Consider the following 22,687-nt stretch of genomic DNA (forward strand, 5'->3'; position numbering starts at 1 on the left):
ACTAAACTTCCACGATTTTAACATTATCCGCCTGGACCGAGATGATTCATATGGTGGCGTACTTTTGGGGATCAAAAAGTGCTACTCCTTCTATAAAATCTCAATCCCAATAATTTCAGGCATTGAAATTGTCGCTTGCCAAATAAATGTGAAGAACAAAGATCTTTGCATAGCTTCTGTATATGTCCCCCCAAGGACTTCCATAAACCGCCGTCAGCTTTGGAGTTCAGTTAATATCCTTCCATCTCCAGTTCTAATACTGGGCGATATGAACTCACACGGTACTGGTTGGGGCGAATCATACGATGACAATAGAGCGGGTATTTTATATGATTTGTGCGACGATTTCAACTTGACTATCTTGAACACTGGTGAAGCAACACGTATAGCAAACCCTCCTGCTCGAGAGAGCCGTCTTGACATTTCTTTGTGCTCTAACTCACTATCATTAGATTGTCTGTGGAAGGTTATCAATGATCCCCATGGTAGTGATCACTTGCCAATTATTATTTCAATCAAAAGTGGTCTTCTAAAAACAGATCAGTCAATTCAAGTTCCTTTTGACCTCACGAGGAACATTGATTGGCAAAAATTTGTATCGGCGGTAACTCTTGGTATTGATTCTACCGATCCTCTACCACCACTGGAAGAGTATCGTTTCTTTACCGAGCTAATCTACAAAAGCGCATTAGAAGCTCAGAAACGACGTGTTCCAAGTGCATCCCTCAAAAGAAGACCCGCCACCCCTGGCTGGGATGACGAATGCACAAAGTTGTATCTTGAGAAATCCAATGCCTTTAAAGATTATCGTAGACATGAAAGATCTGAGCTTTTTGAAAAGTATCTAAAGCTTGAAAAAAAGCTTAAAAACTTACTAAAAGCAAAGAAACGAAACTACTGGCGTACTTTTATCGAGGGACTTTCTAGAGAAACCTCGATGACAACGCTTTGGAAAAAGGCTCGCTATATGCGAAACCGCTCATCTTCCAATGAGAGTGAAGAATACTCCTCCCAATGGATATTCGACTTCGCTAAAAAGGTTTGTCCAGATTCTGTTCCAGCACAACCAACTTTACGGGATACAGTCCGAAGTAACGGTTCTCTGGATGAACCATTCACAATACTGGAATTTTCAATGGCACTTCTTTCATCGAATAACTCTGCTCCGGGAAGCGATATGATCAAATTCGACCTTCTAAAAAACCTCCCCGATATCGCTAAAAGACGATTACTTAACCTATATAATTCATTTATGGAATTCAATATAGTTCCACCAGCATGGAGACAGGTTAAAGTAATAGCTATTCAAAAGCCTGGGAAACCAGCGTCTGATCACAATTCTTACCGTCCGATCTCTATGTTATCATGCCTGAGGAAATTATTAGAAAAAATGATCCTATTAAGACTTGACCATTGGGTTGAATCAAACAATCTACTTTCAAATACGCAATTTGGTTTCCGGAAGAGTAAAGGAACAAACGATTGTCTAGCGATGCTTTCATCTGATATTCAACTGGCCTTTGCGCACAAGGAGCAATTGGCTTCAGTCTTTTTGGATATTAAGGGCGCATTTGATTCGGTTTCCATAGACATACTGTCAGACAATTTGCACAGTAGTGGATTACCCGGTATTTTGAATAATTTTTTGTATAATTTGCTGTCAGAAAAACAAATGACCTTCAATCTAGGTCAACTGACAACTTCTAGAATTAGCTACATGGGCTTACCCCAAGGTTCATGTTTAAGTCCCTTACTTTATAATTTCTATGTCAAAGATATTGATAACTGCTTAGATAATCTATGCACGCTTAGACAGCTTGCAGACGATGCCGTGGTTTCCATGAGAGGTCCACGTGCGGAAATCTTGCAAAGACCATTGCAAAATTCCCTAAATAATCTGTCTCTCTGGGCAAGAAATTTAGGGATCGAGTTTTCACCGCAAAAAACTGAATTGGTAGTGTTTACAAGGAAGCGGTTTCCAGCCCAACTGCGTCTAAATCTTTTGGGCAGAGACATTACCCAATCTTTAACCTTCAAATACCTTGGAGTCTGGTTTGATTCAAAATGCACTTGGGGTACCCACATTACGTATTTGAAACAAAAGTGTCAACAAAGGATCAACTTTCTACGATCAATTTCCGGGACATGGTGGGGTGCTCACCCGGAAGACCTCATTAAACTATATAAAACGACTATTCTTTCAGTTCTTGAGTATGGCTCTTTTTGCTTCCTCTCGGCAAGAAAAACCCACCTAATTAAAATGGAACGCATTCAATATCGTTGTTTACGTATTGCCCTTGGCTGTATGCATTCAACACACAATATGAGCCTAGAGGTACTAGCGGGCGTAAAACCCCTGCAGAACCGTTTCTGGGAGCTCTCATTAAGAATATTGATTAAATGTAGTGTCAGTAACAACCTTGTGATTGAAAACTTCGAAGAAATGCTCGAATTGAGCATCCAGTCTAGATTCGTGCGAGTCTATCTTAATTATATGTCATCGGATATTAGCCTTCCTTGCTATAACCCCTCTCGTGTATGCTTTACTAACTACAGTTCCCCCATTGGCTATGATCTCTCCATGAAACAGGCTATTCAAGGAGTTCCAGATCAACTTCGACCTATCTCAATTCCCCGCATTTTTGCTGAAAAGTACCAACAAGTCAATTGCAATAGAAGATTTTTCACTGATGGATCACGCATTGATGGATCCACTGGCTTCGGCGTCTTCAATGAATACTCAACCGCCTTTCGGAAACTTCAGGAACCTTGTTCCGTTTATGTTGCTGAGCTAGCAGCAATCAACTTCGCATTGGGGATGATTTCCGATATGCCCATAGACCATTACTTCATCTTCTCGGATAGTCTCAGTTCGATTGAGGCTATTCGGTCGATGAAACAAGGTAGGCACTCATCTTATTTCCTTTCAAAGGTAAGGGAACAGATGAGTTTGCTGGTCGAAAGATCATATATGATTACCTTTGTATGGGTCCCCTCACATTGCTCAATCCCAGGCAATGAGAAGGCAGACTCTCTCGCAAAGGTGGGCGCACAACAAGGCGAGATTTATGATAGAAGAATTTCACACGATGAATTTTTCCCATTAGTACGTCAGAGTTCTCTTTTAAGTTGGCAAAACGATTGGACAAATAATTCTCTTGGGCGGTGGTTACATTCCATTATTCCAAATGTTTCTTCGAGAGCGTGGTTCAAAGGTCTGGATGTAAGTCGGGGATTCATTCGAGTGATGTCAAGACTTATGTCCAACCACTACTCGCTAGACGCACATCTCTATAGAATAAACCTCGTTGACAGCAATATATGTAGGTGCAGAACCGGTTATGATGACATCGATCACGCAGTTTGGTATTGCCCGGGTAATGACGCCTCCAGAGCACGACTATTGGATACCCTAGTGGCCCGAGGTAGACAACCCTTCCGTGAAGTAAGAGATGTATTGGGAACACGTGATCTTCCCTACATGCAAGCGATCTACGAATTCCTTTGTTTGTCTGATGTTAGAGTTTGATGTGACTATCCCCTCCTTTCCAAACAATTTCCCGCCATTGTGTCCCAGTCTTATTATCCTCCTGTTCCTGTGCTACTTGCCCCTGCCCAGCCAGGATTTGGTCAACCGTCCGAGAGTAGTATCTGAAGGAGGCTTCAGAAACCAGTTTCCTACCTAGATCCTTCCAATTGAAATTGTTACCTATTAACCTCGAGCCCGCCACGAGTAATTGGTACCCAACATTAACCTAGAAATACTGCTATTTAAAATGTAAATCAAACATTACTGATTTTGGCTCCGCAAAGTGTCACACACGACTGAGCCTAGTAAATAAACGAACTAGTTAAAAAAAAAAATCCTTACATTATTAGTAATTAGAGATAAACATATATATGTGCTCAATATAACCTTGAAATTTCAGTGTTACATCCACTTGATATTGTGAGCTGAGGAAACATCCCAACAAACAATTTTAGCTGCAGATTTGCTTACACAGCCAAAAATTGGCTTATACAGCTAATATTTGCCTGTATAAGCTAGTCTGTAGCTAAAATTGTTTGTTGGGATAGAGCTGCATCTTATTATATGTAAAATATTTTTTTTCATTGCAGAATATCAACTATTTAATCTATATAAATTTATATTCATTATTTCATATTTAATGTTCTGATATATTTCATTTCTCCACTACATATATTTTCATTTTATAAATCAATACTGGGTTGGGTGGGAGCATCAGGGTATCATTTGACCTGGGACTAGACGATGGAGTGGTATGACAACTGGAGTCTAGGAGGGAATAAACATTATCATTTTTTTTATCCTACCGATTCGATTGTGGTGGTGTGAATTCTACTTCAACAGTTTCAGTGAGATTGAAGCGCCCTTCTTTACAAATCATCCTGTAGGAAGCTTATTGAGTATTACGAATTGTGTTATTCGATTTGTTGGATCGTATCGTTGGAAGGAGATTCTTAAATTCTCGTGGATTTCGTGTAAGTGCCTCTGCTTACGGGTCCACCCCACCGTTTTTGGCCCTTCATATAGCGATATTGTGAATTCAGATCGGTAGCTCAAATTGATCTGGCTATTAAGTGGAGCTGCATACAAGACAAGATCATTGAATGGATGGTGGCTACCTTCCATACATACATACATACAAACAAAACCACTAATTAATTTTCCGGTGTTAAATTTGTGTCATAATTTCTATAATTTCAATGTGAGCTGAAGAGCTGTTCAAAAGAATCGACTCCCTTTAGTGAGCTGGATAGGTTTAATCCACTCAGCCAGACGAACTGTTTTGCCCACCTCTAGAGCGTACCTCCAAATCAACACTTCGGTACCAACTGAACAAGCGAAAGCTGACAAAAGGAGATCATGGAGAAGAGCAAAGAGCACATATAACAAAGCTGAATTGGTGTGACACGATGTCTAAAAAGTTTATCTAAATGTGTTTGCCTTATTTTCGCGTATATTTACATTTAAACCTAAATTTGTGTGCATTTAAACCTGAATTTGTTATCCTACACATGCAATGAGTTGAACTAATAACAGTTTTGTTTATTGAAGTGCTAATTAAAATGAAATTTATTATCCTAGAAATTGTTATAGGTTAAGTTGATTTGCAATCTGCCTCTAGCCGCCTCTAGGCAGAAAAGAAAACTATATCTTTTCTGCACAAACCGGTAAATCTGATAACTAAAAGTTTAATTTGAAGATTTCGTAAATTTGATTATTTTTTTTTCAGGATTCCAGCCTAGCGTGACATAGATTCCATTCCGGGCTAAACAATGAAAGAAGATAACAAAACGTAAGTTATAAGATGATAGTAAAAATTGTATTCAAGAACGCATATTTTTTTCAAGAAACCTTAACGCAACATATAATAAACACGTTTAAAATTTCGGAGCTGACGGAGCTCTATTAGTTGCATAAGCAACATACCTTATATCAGCCGTATTACGAGCTTTATATTGCAAAAAGGTCGATTAGCGGACTTTTTGGTTACATGGGTAGTAGACTGATACAACATTTGAAATTTTCGCTCCACGGTGCTCAAGAGTTTCCAAATAGGGTACTGATAAGCCTCCCAAAATTTTAACTAGTTTATTAAGAAACTGACTTGGCACAAAGCTTACGAAGTTTATATAGAAATAACATATGGGAAAACCAAATGTTTTGTTCATATCGCTCAAAAAATGCACAATGCTACTCTGCTTTAAAAAATAATAACTTTACTTGTAGAAAATTTTCTCAGCTACAACTTTGTCTAATACCACTTTTCGATCAAATGTAAGCAACAAAAGATATTCATGATTCAAGTCACTAATGTTTTATGATAATGCTCATTCAACTGTTCAGCAGGCAACATTGGTGTTTCTGTAGCGTAGAATAGAGCACAAAAATCATGGCTACTATGTCACACTGCACAATACAGTGTTAGCCGGCGCCGGTGGTGTAGTGGTAAGCGTGACTGATTTCTAACACCCCAATGGGTCTGGGTTCAATCCCAGTCGAGATCGGTGGGATTTTTCTGAGGCATACAAATCTCTGGTCACGTCTTCCTTCGGAAGGGAAGTAAAGCCGTTGGTCCCGGCCTATGTGTGTTGAATGGGTGCGATATCCTACGCAGGTGTGGAAGCTGCCTTCCTGCACATTCGATTGCCGTCAATGGATGGCAATCGATGTCCGTTGGTGATTGGCACTAGATTGCGGAACAGAGATCGACGTTAAATAAAGGAAAAGAACAATACAGTGTTGCATACAAAACAGTTGATCGCCATATGATCGTCAATCTCATAAACAATTAATCAATATTTAATTTGAAGAGTTGGTTGGAAATGCTAACATGAAGCTTTAGTGTGATGATTTATTAGCTAGAGAATGATCTTTAAAAGAGGGTAGGTGGATAGTTCCGTTAGAGTACGGCAGTATGAAAATTGAATAGAAGTTGAAAATGAGCGAAGGGCCATTAATGCGACAGTTTTTAAAGATAGACGCACATTTAAAAAAAAAAACTGTCGCATTAATGGCCCTTCGCTCATTTTCAACTTCTATTCAATTTTCATACTGCCGTACTCTAACGGAACTATCCACCTACCCTCTTCTAAAGATCATTCTCTAGCTAATAAATCATCACACTAAAAGCTTCAAGTTAGCATTTCCAACCAACTCTGAAAATCGTTAACATCGCGTATGAAGTAACATAAAAACACTTTGAATTTAATTCGAAGTTTGGCTGGAAAACGATCTTCTGCTAAGTTGTAGCTGAAAAAATTTCCCATAAGAATATCTGTAGAACATTTTGGCAGTGCAATATGGAAAAAGGCTAGAAGGCAATGAACACAAAATTTGATTTCCCCATAGTAATCTCCATATAAAGTTCAAATGGTTTGTGCCAAGTCAGTTTCTAGCCAAATGAGCTTAAATTTTGGGAAGTTAATCAGGACCCGATTTGGAACCGTTTGAGCACTGTGGAGCGAAAATTTCAAATTTTGCATCAGTCTTATGGATAGTGATGTCATGGATTTTCGCTTTGTCAAAACAACGATCGAGATTTTAATAATAATGAAGTAAGGTGTATCGTTCGACAGATTTGGGCTCCATGCCTGGGGCAACCGTGAAATGTCTGAAATGGTCAGAGTTAGAAAGAAACTAAAAGCAACTATTTGGAACACGATATCTGGATGGAACAAACAATGCCGATTAATTATAAAAAAATAAAATCAAAACGTTTATGTTTGCCCGGTTCAATTTTGACAACATTAAATTTTCAGGCTGGTTGTCTAAATCAAACGGACACTGTTTAAACATTTATATCTCAATACCCCCCAATTTTTCGATACTCATAAAATAGCCCAGCAATTGAATTGCAATCCATATTTAAAATGCTCCAAATACCCTCTTCTTCAAAACTACCTGTGCTAGGAAATACAATTCAAAATTCATCTTTGCAGTACAATCTACTATCGCAAATTTAAAAAAAAATTTAAATAATTTCAAAGCGGATCAGAGATTACATTTCACTCGAAGGATGGGAAATACGAGCTTCAATTTAACCCCACGAATACAAGACAATGTATCTACTCACCTGGTACTGGCCCGCACACGCGTGGGATGATTTCTAGGATGGCGGAACATGACGGATCCTCGAAACAGAGTTGTCTCGCTAATATACAATTTAATATAGCTATTGCAGTCTTAATATTCGGTCCTGAAAGTGAGACATAGAAAAACAGGCAAATGTTGTCATTAGTTCATTTTGTAGATGTCGACAGACGGTATTTATGAAGCATAACTTGATTCAAATATACGAATAGAATGTCGGTATTAAAAGTTTCCCTTTCTCTGTATAGTTTCCCATAGTTCACATTCAATATATACGTATCGCGCGCTGCACGAGGAATGTCAACTCATCGTCGCTGCATTTGTCAGAGCGAGTGCGCCCCGAGAACGGCTTTTCATAAAAGCAACAACTTCAACTGTTATGAAAAATAAATCAAAGCACGATTCTACAAATGCTATGAACGACATCCGTTGCTGCTAGATGAAAGCTGTTGCTCTTAGGAAGAGCAAAAAGGTTCTGTTATTTTTCAAAATGTTTTCTCGCCTTATTCCCGAACGAGTGCCTCAGCAGTGACAACCCGAAATGACTTCATGAAATTTTAATTAGATTCCATCAACACTCTTCACGCTTCCAACCCTCCTTCGTTCTAAATGTTCTAAAGGATCGAGGATGAGTTGGGTAAACTTTTTCGAGAGGCACTTGAGCTAGTTGCAGTTCCATACCGAGATTGAAGCAACTAGTTCTACCTTGTGCGCGCTTCAACGAGAGCTGTGACGTATCTACATAGCTCCACTGCACTGGAGCGAGGATGAGCAAGGAAGGAAAAAGTCAATTAGCGACTATGATGGGGCGATTCAATTGCGGGATTCATATACATACAACATGAAAGCACCCGCCAGTCGCCCCAAACCGCACGAAAGTCGAAAATTGAAATAAAAATTAAAATTCATCCTAATTTTCCCTCCGTTGGTCAGCGGAACTGGTAGAACTTGGCATTCATTCGTTTGAAAACCCCCCAAAAAAAAAGAGCACACAGAGAGAAGCTGAGTCCGGCAGGTGTGTGCTTTCCGGACTTGCTGGGACACGCGATTCCGGTGTGTCCCGCAAGGACGGTGCTGGGCACGCAACGCAAAGGCTTTGGGTGAAAAAAAAAATAATCAAAGACGAGTGGTTTTCCCATTTGCGTTAACAGGTAAAGCGAACTGACGAAGCCGCCATGGTCGTTGCTGACTGGGGGGCTAATTCACATATCGTTGGTCGTGGAAAGATTTGCTAAACCCCTGACGGCAACCACGGCGACGACGGTTAGGATCGGTGACGGCTCACACGAAACGTCCATATCGCGAAAGCATTCACTCTGGAAGAAAGGCAATTAAATCGTGGGGTTTCGTTAATGTTGGTTGCTTTTCACTTGCCTTACTCGGTTCGGTTAAGGGACGTAGTCAGGGGTTCTAGCTTAGTTTATTTTATCGCCAGTAAATAGATTCTCTGCAAACAGTGATTTCTGTTTCGCTTCCAACCGATGAGAACAGTATTTAGAACGTTTGTAGAATCAACAGATTATTGTGTTTATAGTTTGTTTATTTGTCCAGGCTCATTCGCGAAAGCTTTATGGAGCCAAATTTCAATTAATGCTTAACAAGATAACATAAGGTTTGTATCCACAATAATCCGGACACATCAAAACTTTAGTAAAACACAAATTTTGCATTATATTTCAATTGTAGTTGTTTATTTCAGACTCATGGGATATGATTTTAAAATGCATGAAGTCAAAACATAGTTTGCATACAATTTTCGAACTTTAGGCTTAACTCCAGCCATTGGGGCTTGTACAGACTCCTCAGATACCGTGATGGCCGTCTTTCTCCAAATTTGTTGGAAAAGTTTGATATCGTTGATTCCTTGTTTCTTTCCAGACAGATTCCACTTCATCAGAGCCCAATATCTCTCGGTTGGACGTAACTATGGGCAATTAGGTGGATTTGCGGTTTTTGGTACAATATTCACTTGATTTGCTTCGTACCACTTCATGGCAGTTTTAACATAATGGCATGATGCCAAATCGAGCCAGAACAAAGGGTTTTCATTGGGGCTTTTGATGAAGAGTAGCAATCGCTTCTGCAGGTACTCTTTCTGGTAAATCTCCTTGTTGATTGTGCCTGTAGTGACGAAAGATTTACTCTTTCGGTCATACGTGCAAATTGCTTGCTAAGTAAGATATTTTTTGGGAAATTTCATCCTGAAATACTCAGCTGTAGCATTTTTGGCCATAGCAGCCCTGGAAGCTGCTTAAAATCCTCCAGGACATAGGTTTCATCGTCCATAACAACGCATGAAAACTTCGTCAAATATTGGCAGTACAAACGTCAAGCCCGTGATTTTGCTATCAAATTCTGTTTGCCGTTGCGATTTGGAACTGCTTTTACTGTATACGACTTCTGCCTCAAACGCTATTTTGATTTTTGGACAAAACCAGGTGACATTCCTATTTAACGAGCCACCGTTCTAACAGAGGGATTCATTATGACAGGATCAGCACGTTCAATATTTTAATCACTTCTCGGTTTCCTCTAGACCGTCAAACGTTCCTAAAATGATTTGAGCACACCGTGAACAGTGGATTTAGGTGAATCCAATTATTTTTTAGTTCCCCGTATTGACAAGTCAGGATTTGCATTACGTCCGTACGAAATTCGCTCGCGCACGTGTTTTTCATTCGTCGCCATCTTGAACACTAAACTATGTCGAACACTAAACTAAGAAGCGCTCGTAGCGAATCTACTTTTTTCTGCCTTCATCCTTAGGACGATGAAAACCTAATAGCGCTTCAATGCGTTAGGACGGAATTGAAACCCGTAGCACGAATTTAAAATCAGTAAGCAGTACTTTGACTATATGTTTAGTATTACTTCTGCGTAAAGTCAACGATGATTTACATAGTTTTCGTCGATCTTGTTTTCCGTGCTGAGCACCAATGCTACCGACGTGCCAGGAAGCCAGCTCCCACACCTGGACCCTACCTATCGACCCATCAACTCATGAACCGGGGACCAACGGCTTTACTTCCCATCCGAAGGAAGGCGTGATCAGAGATGTTATGCCTTAGAACATCCCGGCGGCGCCGACTGGTATTGAACACAGGCCTGCTGGGGTGAGAGGTAATCACGTTTTCCACTACACCACCGGCGCCGTTAATTTACATAGTTGAAGATGCTAATTTCAAATACCAGACTGTAGTGGTAATTCTTACACGGTAGATGGAGTAGATGAAAGTATAGAGTTAATAGTTCCGTTAGAGTACATCAGTGTGAAAATTGCATATAGATAGTAGAATAGCGAGCTAGGACAACTTTTAAGGAAGGTACAAATCAGTTTTTCATCTCAACAACCACACAACCATGTAACTAGCCATGTACTTTTAATAAGGTTGAACAGGATCTAGAAATACACAAACTGGAACTTATTTCACTTTAATCGGTTCAGTCATTGCCGAAAAAAGTGAGTGAGGAACCACACATACACACACACAAAGACACACACGCATACACACTCACACACACACACACACACACACACACACACACACACACACACACACACACACACACACACACACACACACACACACACACACACACACAAACACACACACAAACACACACACAAACACACACACAAACACACACACACACACACACACACACACACACACACACACACACACACACACACATACACACACACACACATACACACAAACACACACACACACACACACACACACACACACACACACACACACACACACACACACACACACACACACACACACACACACACACACAAACACACACACAAACACACACACACACACACACACACACACACACACACACACACACACACACACACACACACACACACACACACACACACACACACACACACACACACACAAACACACACACACACACACACACACACACACACACACACACACACACACACACACACACACCCAAATGGAGGTAACCCAAATAAACCCCAATCATTGCGACATTGCTCAGCAACTGTTGTGGCAGTCGACAACAGAAACAAAGTGCGACGTTGCAATCATTGCGGAACCGTATCGAGTCCCTCCCGATAACGGTAACTGAGTGGCGGATATAGCTGGGATGGCTGCTATACAAGTTATGGGCAGATACCCCATTCAAGAAGTGGTTGCGAGCTCATACGAAGCCTTCGTGATCGCCAAAATCAACAGAATCTTCATGTGTAGTTGTTACGCACCCCTCAGATGGACGATGGAGAAGTTCCACGAGATGCTTGATGGACTTACCGAAGAGCTGGTCGGACGACGACCGGTAGTCATCGGAGAAGGCTTCAATGCTTGGGCAGTGGAGTGGGGAAGCAGATGTTCCAATGCAAGAGGGCACAGTCTGCTGGAAGCTCTGGCAAAACTGGGAGTTATGCTGGCCAATAAAGGCACCAGCAGCACTTTTCGCAGAGATGGCCGAGAATCCATTATCGACGTTACTTTCTGCAGTCCGTCGCTGATGGCAAACATCGATTGGAGAGTGTGCGAAGGATATACCCATAGCGACCATCAGGCGATACGATATGGCATCGGCTTTTTTTCGCCACGAGCTGTCTTCGGGCGCGGACGCATTTGCATTTTGGTCCGCAAGTAATTTGTATATATATATATATTTTTTTTTTACACTTCGACAACGACGCGTGTGGGTCTCGCTGGCCATTTGTACCTTATATTATCGCGTCGAATATTTAAAACATAAGCAGTTATGCCGTGCGGTGTAATATCATGCAGCATCAACGACGACCGCTTTCTATGGAAGTGCGAATTTTGCAACAAAAAATACCATGCTGCCTGTGTCGGAGTACAGCGACAACGGGAGCATTTCATCACGGCATTCATGGTGCCTATGTGTGCTGACTGCCAGCACATTTTACGGAAGGAAGCCGACGTGAGGAAGCTGCTTCATCAACAGGAGCAACTTGTGGAAGCAATCCACTCTCAAACGGACGCGAACCACCGCATTGCTGCTGACCTAAAAAAATTCTGCTTAGTATCAGAATTATTCGACAGCATTGAGCACCTGCTAAATGACGTAAAAGAAACGTTGGCAGTAATAAATAAAAACAATAATAACATGTGCAGCGCGGTCGGCCAGCATATGAAAACGTGTGATTCACAAGCGCACGCGACAATAACCGGCATCAACGAATCAAATTCGTTGATGTCACAAAAAATTACAAAATTACTTGACGAACGGCTATCAAGCTTATCTAATGACAAGGCACTTTCAATAAAAGGGGCCGAATCATCACCTCATCATCATCATCCAGAGCCGAAACTTCTGGAAATTCTTGAGGAAGTGAAATTTGTATCTGGGGCTGTTTCTAGTCTTCAGATAAATGCTGCAGAACCTCATCAGAAGACCTTGGAGGAAGAGTTAGCTGAAAGTCCTCCAGTACACAAAAATACAATATCTCCAAAAACTGACCATTCATCTCCTGGATGGCGGTTTTTAGGCAACAAATGGCACTGGAAGCAGGACTGGTCTAAATTTGACGCAAAACAACGGACTCGCAGGTTGCAGGAAAAAGCTGCTGAAAAATCCAAACGCAGCAGAAAACGACGAAAACAACAACAAATCCACACCAGCAGTACCAAAAACATCATCCAAGGAAATGAATACAGCCGCGCCAAGGGATCGGACAAGCAACTACTGGCCACAGCGAAAGTACAATTTGCTGGTCCGCCATTGACCACCGACCACCCAATTGCAGCCCTCTCGGTCCCAAAATTCATCAACTTCAGGAAGGGTGAAACCATCAACCAATACCGGACAGAAAAGCAGGTACAACACAACAACAAGACTGAAACGCCGTCATCATTGCAATCAAATACAAATACATCAAATCAAACATCTGGATGGTCACTCGACCCTATGCGCCCACCCATCGTAAGCTTGACGCAGCAATCAGCTGATGGGGACGGGCGTTTCCTGAAAGCACGACTACGGGACACAAAAATAATGTACATCGTTCGCCTTTATTTGGCATATATGCATGACAAGGAGCCATCGTTTTGCCATGAAGGAATGACCACTACTAGCATCAAAATTAATTTGGCATCCGAAGGACTACCGACTTCAGCGGAGGAACTTCGGAAAATCTTTTTCGAGGTGCATGAAGAACATGGTGTACCAAAACAGGCGGCATCTGACGATTTGGAATCCTATCGGCGTCATCTTAACAACCAGAGGATCCAACACCTGCAGCGTATAAGGGAAAGCGCCGACAAATTTCACAACCCGAATTTTCGGAAGCAATGACTCCTTTCGACGAGAAAGAGGTAAATAATAATACCAATGAAAATATTTTATCAACCGACGTACTTCCAAAAGTCTCTTCACATAAACAGAATGCGACTGAAATTTTGATTTACTGTCAAAATTTCAATCGCATGAAAAGCCCAGCTAAAATGAAGGAAATCTATCAAAATTTATTATGCTCATATGCTCTCCGCGCTAGTTGTCTCAGAGCCAGAAGACGTGTTCAGAGAGCAAGAACGGAAGCAGACAGAGAGGAACGAAGAGAAGTGTTTCGAGCGGCCAGGGCCGCTTTTAAACGAATGATTAAGCAGAGCAAGTCGAACTGTTTTAAGGAGCTGTGTCGAGATGCTGATGCCAACCCCTGGGGCGACGCATACCGAGTCGTGATGGCGAAGATCAGAGGTCCAACGATGCCCGCTGAAATGTGCCCAGAGAAGCTGAAAGTCATCGTGGAAGGACTTTTCCCGAAGCACGACGCAACAACCTGGCCACCTACACCGTACGGAGAAGAAGAGGGAGATAAAGTCGAAGTCACCAACGAGGAACTCGTAGCAGTGGCGAAAGGATTGAAGGTGAAGAAAGCTCCCGGTTCGGATGGAATCCCCAACGTAGCGTTGAAAGCGGCGATCCAGTCATCCCCGGACATGTTCAGGATGGTGCTGCAGAAATGCCTGATCGAGGGTCACTTCCCTGACAGGTGGAAGATACAGAAGCTAGTGTTGCTGCCGAAACCAGGAAAACCGCCGGGGGATCCAGCATCATACAGGCCTATATGCCTGCTGGATACACTCGGAAAACTCTTGGAGAGGATCATCCTAAACAGGCTGACGAAATACACGGAGAGTGAGCACGGATTGTCGGAGAGGCAGTTCGGAGTCCGGAAAGGGAGATCGACGGTGGATGCAATTCGGACAGTGGTCGAGAGAGCTGAAAAGGCGTCCAAACAGAAGCGGAGAGGAGATCGATATTGCGCCGTGATAACGATCGACATCAAGAATGCGTTCAACAGCGCCAGCTGGGAGGCCATCACCGAAGCACTGCATAGAATGAGGGTCCCTGACTACCTGTGCAGGATCCTGAGGAGTTATTTCCAGAACCGGGTTCTGGTCTACGAGGCAGACATGGGACAGAGATCGATTAGGATCACAGCGGGAGTTCCACAAGGCTCCATCCTTGGTCCAACGCTCTGGAACGGGATGTACAACGGCGTGCTAACGCTGAAACTGCCCAAAGGAGTTGAGATCGTTGGCTTTGCGGACGACGTCGTCTTGACGGTAACAGGCGAGACGCTGGAAGAGGTGGAAGTGTTGTCAACCGAGGCAATCGACATGATTGGTAACTGGATGAAAGGAGCGAACCTGCAAATAGCCCACCACAAAACGGAAGTGTTATTGGTCAGTAACTGTAAAGCGGTACAGCGGGCAGAAATCACCGTCGGGGAGCACACCATAGCCTCGAAGCGTGTGTTAAAATACCTGGGAGTGATGATCGATGACCGGCTAAACTTCAACAGCCACGTCGAATATGCCTGTGAGAAGGCTTCGAAGGCCATCAAGAATTATGCCGAACAACGCTGGTCCCAGCAGTAGCAAGAGGCGTCTTCTGGCCAGCGTGTCATCATCGATACTGAGATATGGAGGTCCAGCCTGGGTTCCAGCGCTGGAAACGAAGCAGAACCAAAGGAAACTGAGCAGTACGTTCCGGCTCATGGCCATGCGAGTCGTGAGTGCGTACATAACCATCTCGTCGGAAGCAGTATGCGTTATCGCAGGTATGATCCCTATCGGCATCACCCTGGCGGAGGACAGCGAGTGCTACAGGTGGAGAGAAGCCGGAAGAGTACGGAGAGTGGAGTCATTGGCTAAGTGGCAACAGGAGTGGAACACGACGGAGAACGGTAGATGGACACATAGACTAATACCGATTCTTTCGACCTGGGTGAACAGAAAACACGGAGAAGTCAATTTCCACCTAACGCAGTTCCTGTCTGGCCACGGCTGCTTCAGGAAATACCTGCATCGGTTCGGACACGCAGCGTCACCCCTCTGTCCGGAGTGTGGCAACGTCGATGAAACGCTGGAGCATGTGGTCTTCGACTGTCCAAGGTTCGAGGCAGTGCGAACGGAGATGCCCGTCCTTAACGTGGAGAATGTCGTCGTTGAAATGTGTCGAGAGGAGGGCACTTGGAATGCCGTCAGCAGGGCAGTCACGCAGATTATGCAGCCATTGCCTGGACTCCTGAATTGTTGGAACTACAACTTCCGTGCCATTTTAGTTACGAATATGGGTTGTAATTAAGGTAAAGAGAGCTTTGAATTTAAGTATGCTTAGTTGAAGGATATCCCAAGTAACAATTTTGGTTTTATGAGGGTTCTGTATGCCATGATTTGGACTTGTAGAATGCTATAAAACCTCTATAAAGCTTGCAATGTTACTTAGGATATATGTAGTGTATCTGAAATATACTGATATCAAATATTCATGCATGCGTTCAATCGTTATGACATTTTTCTAAAGTGACAGTTACTCCAAATCACCCTGTATATTTTCATGGTCAAACTGCAGACATTTAGTGTCTTCAGCTATTTGTCGTAAGCATCAACCAGTTATCTTAAAAAATCAGAAAATTGGAATTTGTTTGTATAATACCACGTTGATGAAAATTCTGGTGAGAATTTAAAATCATTTTAAGTAACTCTTTACCTAGCCTCTAAAATGCCAAAAATGTGAACAAATGGCTTTGTTCGTCTTGTTTTACACTGTGCAACGACGTTACGATTTCAACAGATTATGCAAGAACTTTGTGTGGTATTGTAATTTTTCAATGAATCATATTTTCGGGACTATTAGGCCGATTTCTACCAGAGATTTTAATATAATGAAGCATTAAATTCCAGATTTTTTAAGCTTAACATATATACGGCCTAATTAGAATTGGTAGGCCGAATTTGGTTTATCACGGAGTTTAATGTGTGCCGATATTATCATGAAGTTCTGGAATAAATGCGCATAATTTTTCACGAGGGGCAATTGACCAAGTTTGTGCTTGAATACTCACAATAAATCGTAATAAATCGTAGTTCGAAAACGCCTGATCTTATCGAAATGACGTCTGAGACAAAGTTTTTGGAAACTGAATTGCCTGTACAGAAAAATAACAAACGCACACTCAAATAAAAATCAAAGGTTTTCATCAAAAAATTATAAAAACTGTAAAAACTTCAACAACGAAAATAAACCTAGGATTATTTTTTTTTTGCATTATTTTCCGTCGATCTCGTTTTCCGTGCTGAGCACCAATGCTACCGACGCCAGGAAGGCAGCTCCCACACCTGGACCCTACCTATCGACCCATCAACTCATGAACCGGGGGCCAACGGCTTTACTTCCCTTCCGAAGGAAGGCGTGATTAGAGATGTTATGCCTCAGAACATCCTGGCGGCGCCGACTGGGATTGAACCCTGGCCTGCTGGGGTGAGAGGCAATCACGCTTACCACTACACCACCGGCGCCGCTATCTTGTCTACAAGCATCTTTTTCCGTCTCTTTATAGATCACGAAGGACAAGATTGGTGGAAGTCATCCACTTCGAATTTTCACAGCACTAGTCTCAAAATTCAAAACCTGTGCAAATCAGAAAATTAAGTCCGGATCTATTTGTTTTTTGCTAAAGAAAGTGTTACTGTTACCCAAAGCTAGAACAGATTCAAACAGCACTTTTCTGTGCTCAAAATTACCTACAAATTTTATCCTTGCTCGACTCTTATTCCTCTTCGATTCTTATTTGGACAATACCCGTGGTAATTGTGCTTTGATATCGATATGGAAAATTCGATCCTTTGGATTCCTATAGCAATCTGCTCGGAAGCCGATTTGGAGAAACATTTTACTGTCGCCATGGCACCTTAATGCAAAAGAAAATGGAAATCTCTTGAACCCCCTTCCGATGAAATTCAATTGAGCAATCAATTTCATATGCTCTAGAATGCTGAGAATGATCCATCATCCAGACAAAATTAAAATTAACTATCCCGGCAAAACAATTAGTGTAAAAATTCACACAATGCGTTGCAATAGGTTTTGTGTTGTCATTTATGAACTAACCCATAGGGTAACATCAAATATATCATATTAACAATTTGATCCATTCATGCCTTTTCCAAATGTTGCAATGGCGACCCGCAAAATATTGCTTCACGCACTATCTAGCGTTGAAAAAGGTCAGCAACAATCATTCAATTACAAATCGAGGGGTGCGAATATAGCACTTATTATGAAAGTAAGAGTCAAATTATTTTCATTAATTACATTGTGTATATTACTTTAAAATTTGTCTGACATGTCACTGTTGTCATCAAATAAAATAAAATGCTGGAATACATTCATTTGAAATATTAAACAAATTTTCGTTTGGTTTACCCCTCGTGACGATAAACAAATACATTGGTAGCCTTTTTGGTCACAGAGGTGCTTTCATCGCAAAAAATTTGGTTCGCCAGCTAAGCGAAAGAGTGGATCATATTGTTAATATAATATATTTGGTAACATGTATTATTTATTTGTGCACGGTGAAATCATGATCTTATCGATGTTTTCTGCTCGATAGAAATAGCGCTCTACTCTACCTACATTCGCACTAAAAATGCCTACGAATCTAAACAGACGAGTATCCAAAACAAATGGTGACTTACTTGATCAAACACTCATCAGCACTCTAACTACCCCTTGATACGTCCATGACTACACCGGAGCGCCGCATTAAAATTCACAAAAACCCTATTGTTCACTAACTGTGAACTCTCGCATGAGAAAACCCCCTTGAGAAACAACCCGCGTGATTGCTTGTGTGTAAATTATTACAAGATTATGACCACCTTTTTCCGTGGCACATTGGACAGCGCGTTCGTGCACACACTCACACACACAGTCACCGCACCAGGAACGCTACATTTTTGTGCTATAATTGCCCGACTAAATGGAACCGAAGAGGCTTTCCCTTCTGCACTCGGATCCGTTTGCCGCCGCTGCCGTGCGGTCCGAGTAGAGCAACCTTTGATCGACTTGCGACAACAGGACGTGAAAATTATGTGGTTATTAATGAATACTCTGGCTTCACCTTTTGACCCCCATTGCCCTTCCTCCCAATGTGCGGGCATCTCACTGGCTACAGTTTTTTTTTTTGAGCCTTGTAGTACTTGAAAGTTGTGTCACACAATTACGTGGTGCTCGTGACGGTTAGAAATGGGTCGCGTGATATATGTTTTACGATGGTGGTGGTGGTGTTAAGAGAAATGAGGATTTTTCACAGGAATTGTGACTAATGGTATAGTACCGAGTGCGGTTGTGTGTTTGAAGAAAGTTTGTGGAACACAGTGATTTTACGAAGTCAACAGTCAATTGAATCATAGTTACAGGTATTCGATGAAAAAATATACCTAGAACTTTACAAGCATAATGTAAAATTACACGTCAGATCCATTGCAACAAGTTCGAAAATCGATTTCTACGCAACCATGTTGTGTAAAAACCGCAAAACAAAATTAACGTTAAATTCAATCAGCTGATGTCCGGCCAGGGACCCTTACAATAACGTATCGAATTGATTGAAACGGAAACCCGTTGCGCCGAACCGATAACAGAGAGAGAGAGACAGACGGTTCGAAAACGGCAGCTATCCACAAATATTGTTCCAGGCCTGGCATAAAAACACACACCAAGAACCGACCCGATGATGATGAGCAAAAAAAAATGAAACGCAAAGAGCCCATACAATCTACTAAACCCAGCGACATCACCATCGATTCGAAAACGGCCGATGTGACTAGAATATAACGAAATCTGTCATACTTTTCCTACCACATAGCAGGGCTCTCGAATTGGATGGACCTGAACCGATAATAACTGTGATATGCCTCGTGTATCCTGCTTCAGAGCACATCCTTCGAGGTGGAATTCGAAACGGGCAAAACAACCACAGAGCATGATGGTGAATTCTACCTGGCGAACCGGATCTCGGTCAACCGTTGGCAACGATGATGACGATGATGATGATGATGATGATGATGGTAATGGTGGCAGTGTGCGTAGCCAACGGATAGGAAATGGAATCATTTTCTGTCCGTTGGGAAAGATTTCTCGTATTCGTTGGAACGGTGACGTGCTCAGAGTCTGTTTACAGATTACGTAACGCAAAACTGGAAGTTGTAAACTTCCCCTCCCGCTATGTAACCAAACATGACACATTTAACAATACCCTTGCCCCGTCCACCAGGTGTAAGCCAAAATAATGATATTTTTCTCGAGTAAACGAAGGCATACATCGCATTTGTAGGTGCCAGAGATGCCAGATTAACAGACATGTCTGTGAATATAAAGGTTATTTTTTTCATTAAGGCTTGTACTCGAAAATAAATTATTTTAAGTCGGATTTTCTTGAAACTTTCAGGAAATGAACTAATAAATATGGATTATGTTTCGGCATAATTACTTTATTCAATTTCCTTTCCATCGCTGAAAGCCCGCACCTTTCCCTTAAGACCCCTCATTACATTTTGTGCAATGGTGGAGCCGACCTTTTTGGTCACTTTCATCCATTCTTTCTTCAACTCCAGCTCGTTCCTAAACACCTTGGACAATTTTCGAACTTTGACCTTCAATATGGTCCAAAATCTTTCCACCGGACGAATCTCTGGTGAATTTGGGGGGTTGGCGGTTTTTGGTACAAAAACAACGTTATTGTCTCTGTACCAATCCAACGTCGATCGCGCGTAATGGCATGATGCCAGGTCCGGCCAAAATAATGTCTCGCCTCCGTGGGACCGCAGGAAGGGCAACAGACGTTTCTGGAGGCACTCGGTGCGGTAAATTTCGCTGTTGATGGTACCCATTGTGATGTACGGTTTACTCAGTTTACCACATTGGCATATGGCATGCCAGAGCAAGTCTTTTTTGGCGAATTTGTCCACTTTCTTCTTCCTTATGTCTTCCGGAACATCAAACCGTGATTTGGCAACGTAGAACTCCAGTCCCGGTATCTGTTTTGCGTCTGCCTTGATGTAGGTTTCGTCATCCATAACCACACACATCGGTTTCGTTAACCACTCTCAATACAGCTTCCTTGCGTTCAGAGCCGCGTCGCGAATCGAAAGGTTCGGATTACGCTTGAAATAATCCAACACCTTCCGGGCCTTCACAGGGTCAGCTGTCTTCGATTTTCTTCCACTTCCAGCCCCCGATCGGTCGTTTGGTACTCCTTAAACGATTTTACCACCCGAGACACAGTCGTATGGGTGATTCCCAGTTGTCTTCCGATCCATCTCATGGTCGCAGTCGGATTTTCCATGACGGCGAGCAAAATTCTCCGGCGATTTTCTTCTTGTTTCGATGACATCTCAATAACCACTGAACGGATTGTTATGAAATTTTGCACATGTAAAAAATTCACTCCAAACTAGTTATACCCAGATTTTCATCAATTTTTACCCACGGATAAAAAAGTTACGCACGGATAAAAATGGTGCATTTTTTTCGAGTACAAGTGTTTTTACAGATATTTACAGACTTTTCTAATGAAAGAAAAATTTTAAAATTTATTTACTTACATTGTTTTACATCTTCAATCAAATTATACGAGCGATGCATTTTGCAACACGAATTAGAAATTCGCGCGTTTTCAAATCCACCACACGAACGAGCTATCACTGTTTTACATGGTAGAATCCACACAGATCGGTCAAAAGTGAACCTACCAAAAAATGGGTAAACTGTGTTGGGAATTACAAGCTGACAAATGAACAGCATCGACATGAATCCGATCGACGTTGTTAATTTATCAACTTGTCACTCCCAACATAATTTACGCATTTTTGGGTAAGCTCAGTTTTGACAGGTCTGTGTGGATTGTACCCAAATTTGGGTAGTTTTGGAATAACGTGTAGACGGTCATAGCTATAGGCCTGTCAATGTGCTGCCATGTGGTATCCAAAACGAACATTTTCCATACGATTTGACGGTTTGTTTGCACACGGCAACTTACGTTGGTCGATCTATAACATGACTGTCTCTAGTCATTGTCTCTGAAAAAGTGAATGAAACGGACAGTGTGTTTCCATCCTACTCCATCTTTTTATTCGAAAACACCCACCCCGGATGCGGTTTTTTTTTTTTTTTTTTTTTCCTTTGGTTTGTTTTTTTTCCGTCGATCTTGTTTTCCGTACTGAGCACCAATGCTACCGATGTGCCAGGAAGGCAGCTCCCACACCTGGACCCTACCTATCGACCCATCAACTCATGAACCAGGGACCAACGGCTTTACTTCCCATCCGAAGGAAGGCGTGATCAGAGATGTTATGCCTCAGAACATCCCGGCGGCACCGACTGGAATTGAACCCAGGCCTGCTGGGGTGAGAGGTAATCACGCTTACCACTACACCACCACACAGTGGTTGAAAAGTCCATTTTGACGCTCTTAATTAATAGCTCCATGGAGAGCGGATTTAGAGTAAGGACGTCTTCAGCAAAGTTGATGAGTATGACATGCTTCAAATATTGAAGGCATGGGTTTTGTGATTAATCCCACTAAAAGTGAAATGAAAAATTTATTTCTTCACAATGTCGAGATAAATGGTTGGCGTCTTCAGCAAAGTTGTAGCAAAAATTGTTACAAACAACTTTGTTGTAGACATAAAAGTTCTAAATTTCACTCAAATCGAGATAAAGAGCGTTGTTTGAGGACGGACCCCGAAAAAC

The 22,687-nt window shown here is 42.0% G+C and overlaps 1 protein-coding gene across 4 annotated transcripts in view; it reads right to left on the reverse strand.

Moving 5' to 3' along the window:
- Gfrl (Glial cell line-derived neurotrophic family receptor-like) overlaps positions 1 to 22,687 on the reverse strand; it is a 933,561-nt gene that overhangs the window by 291,340 nt on the left and 619,534 nt on the right. For all 4 annotated transcript variants that reach the window (XM_065235011.1, XM_065235009.1, XM_065235012.1 and 1 more), the window contains exon 3: positions 7,602 to 7,724. In XM_065235011.1, the coding sequence (XP_065091083.1) occupies positions 7,602 to 7,724 (123 nt within the window). The remainder of the gene's footprint in view (positions 1 to 7,601; positions 7,725 to 22,687) is intronic.

Source organism: Ochlerotatus camptorhynchus, unplaced genomic scaffold (assembly GCF_037179485.1).
Source record: "Ochlerotatus camptorhynchus isolate MF236.1 unplaced genomic scaffold, CSIRO-AGI_Acam_v1.1 ptg000457l, whole genome shotgun sequence".
Lineage (NCBI taxonomy): Eukaryota > Metazoa > Arthropoda > Insecta > Diptera > Culicidae > Ochlerotatus > Ochlerotatus camptorhynchus.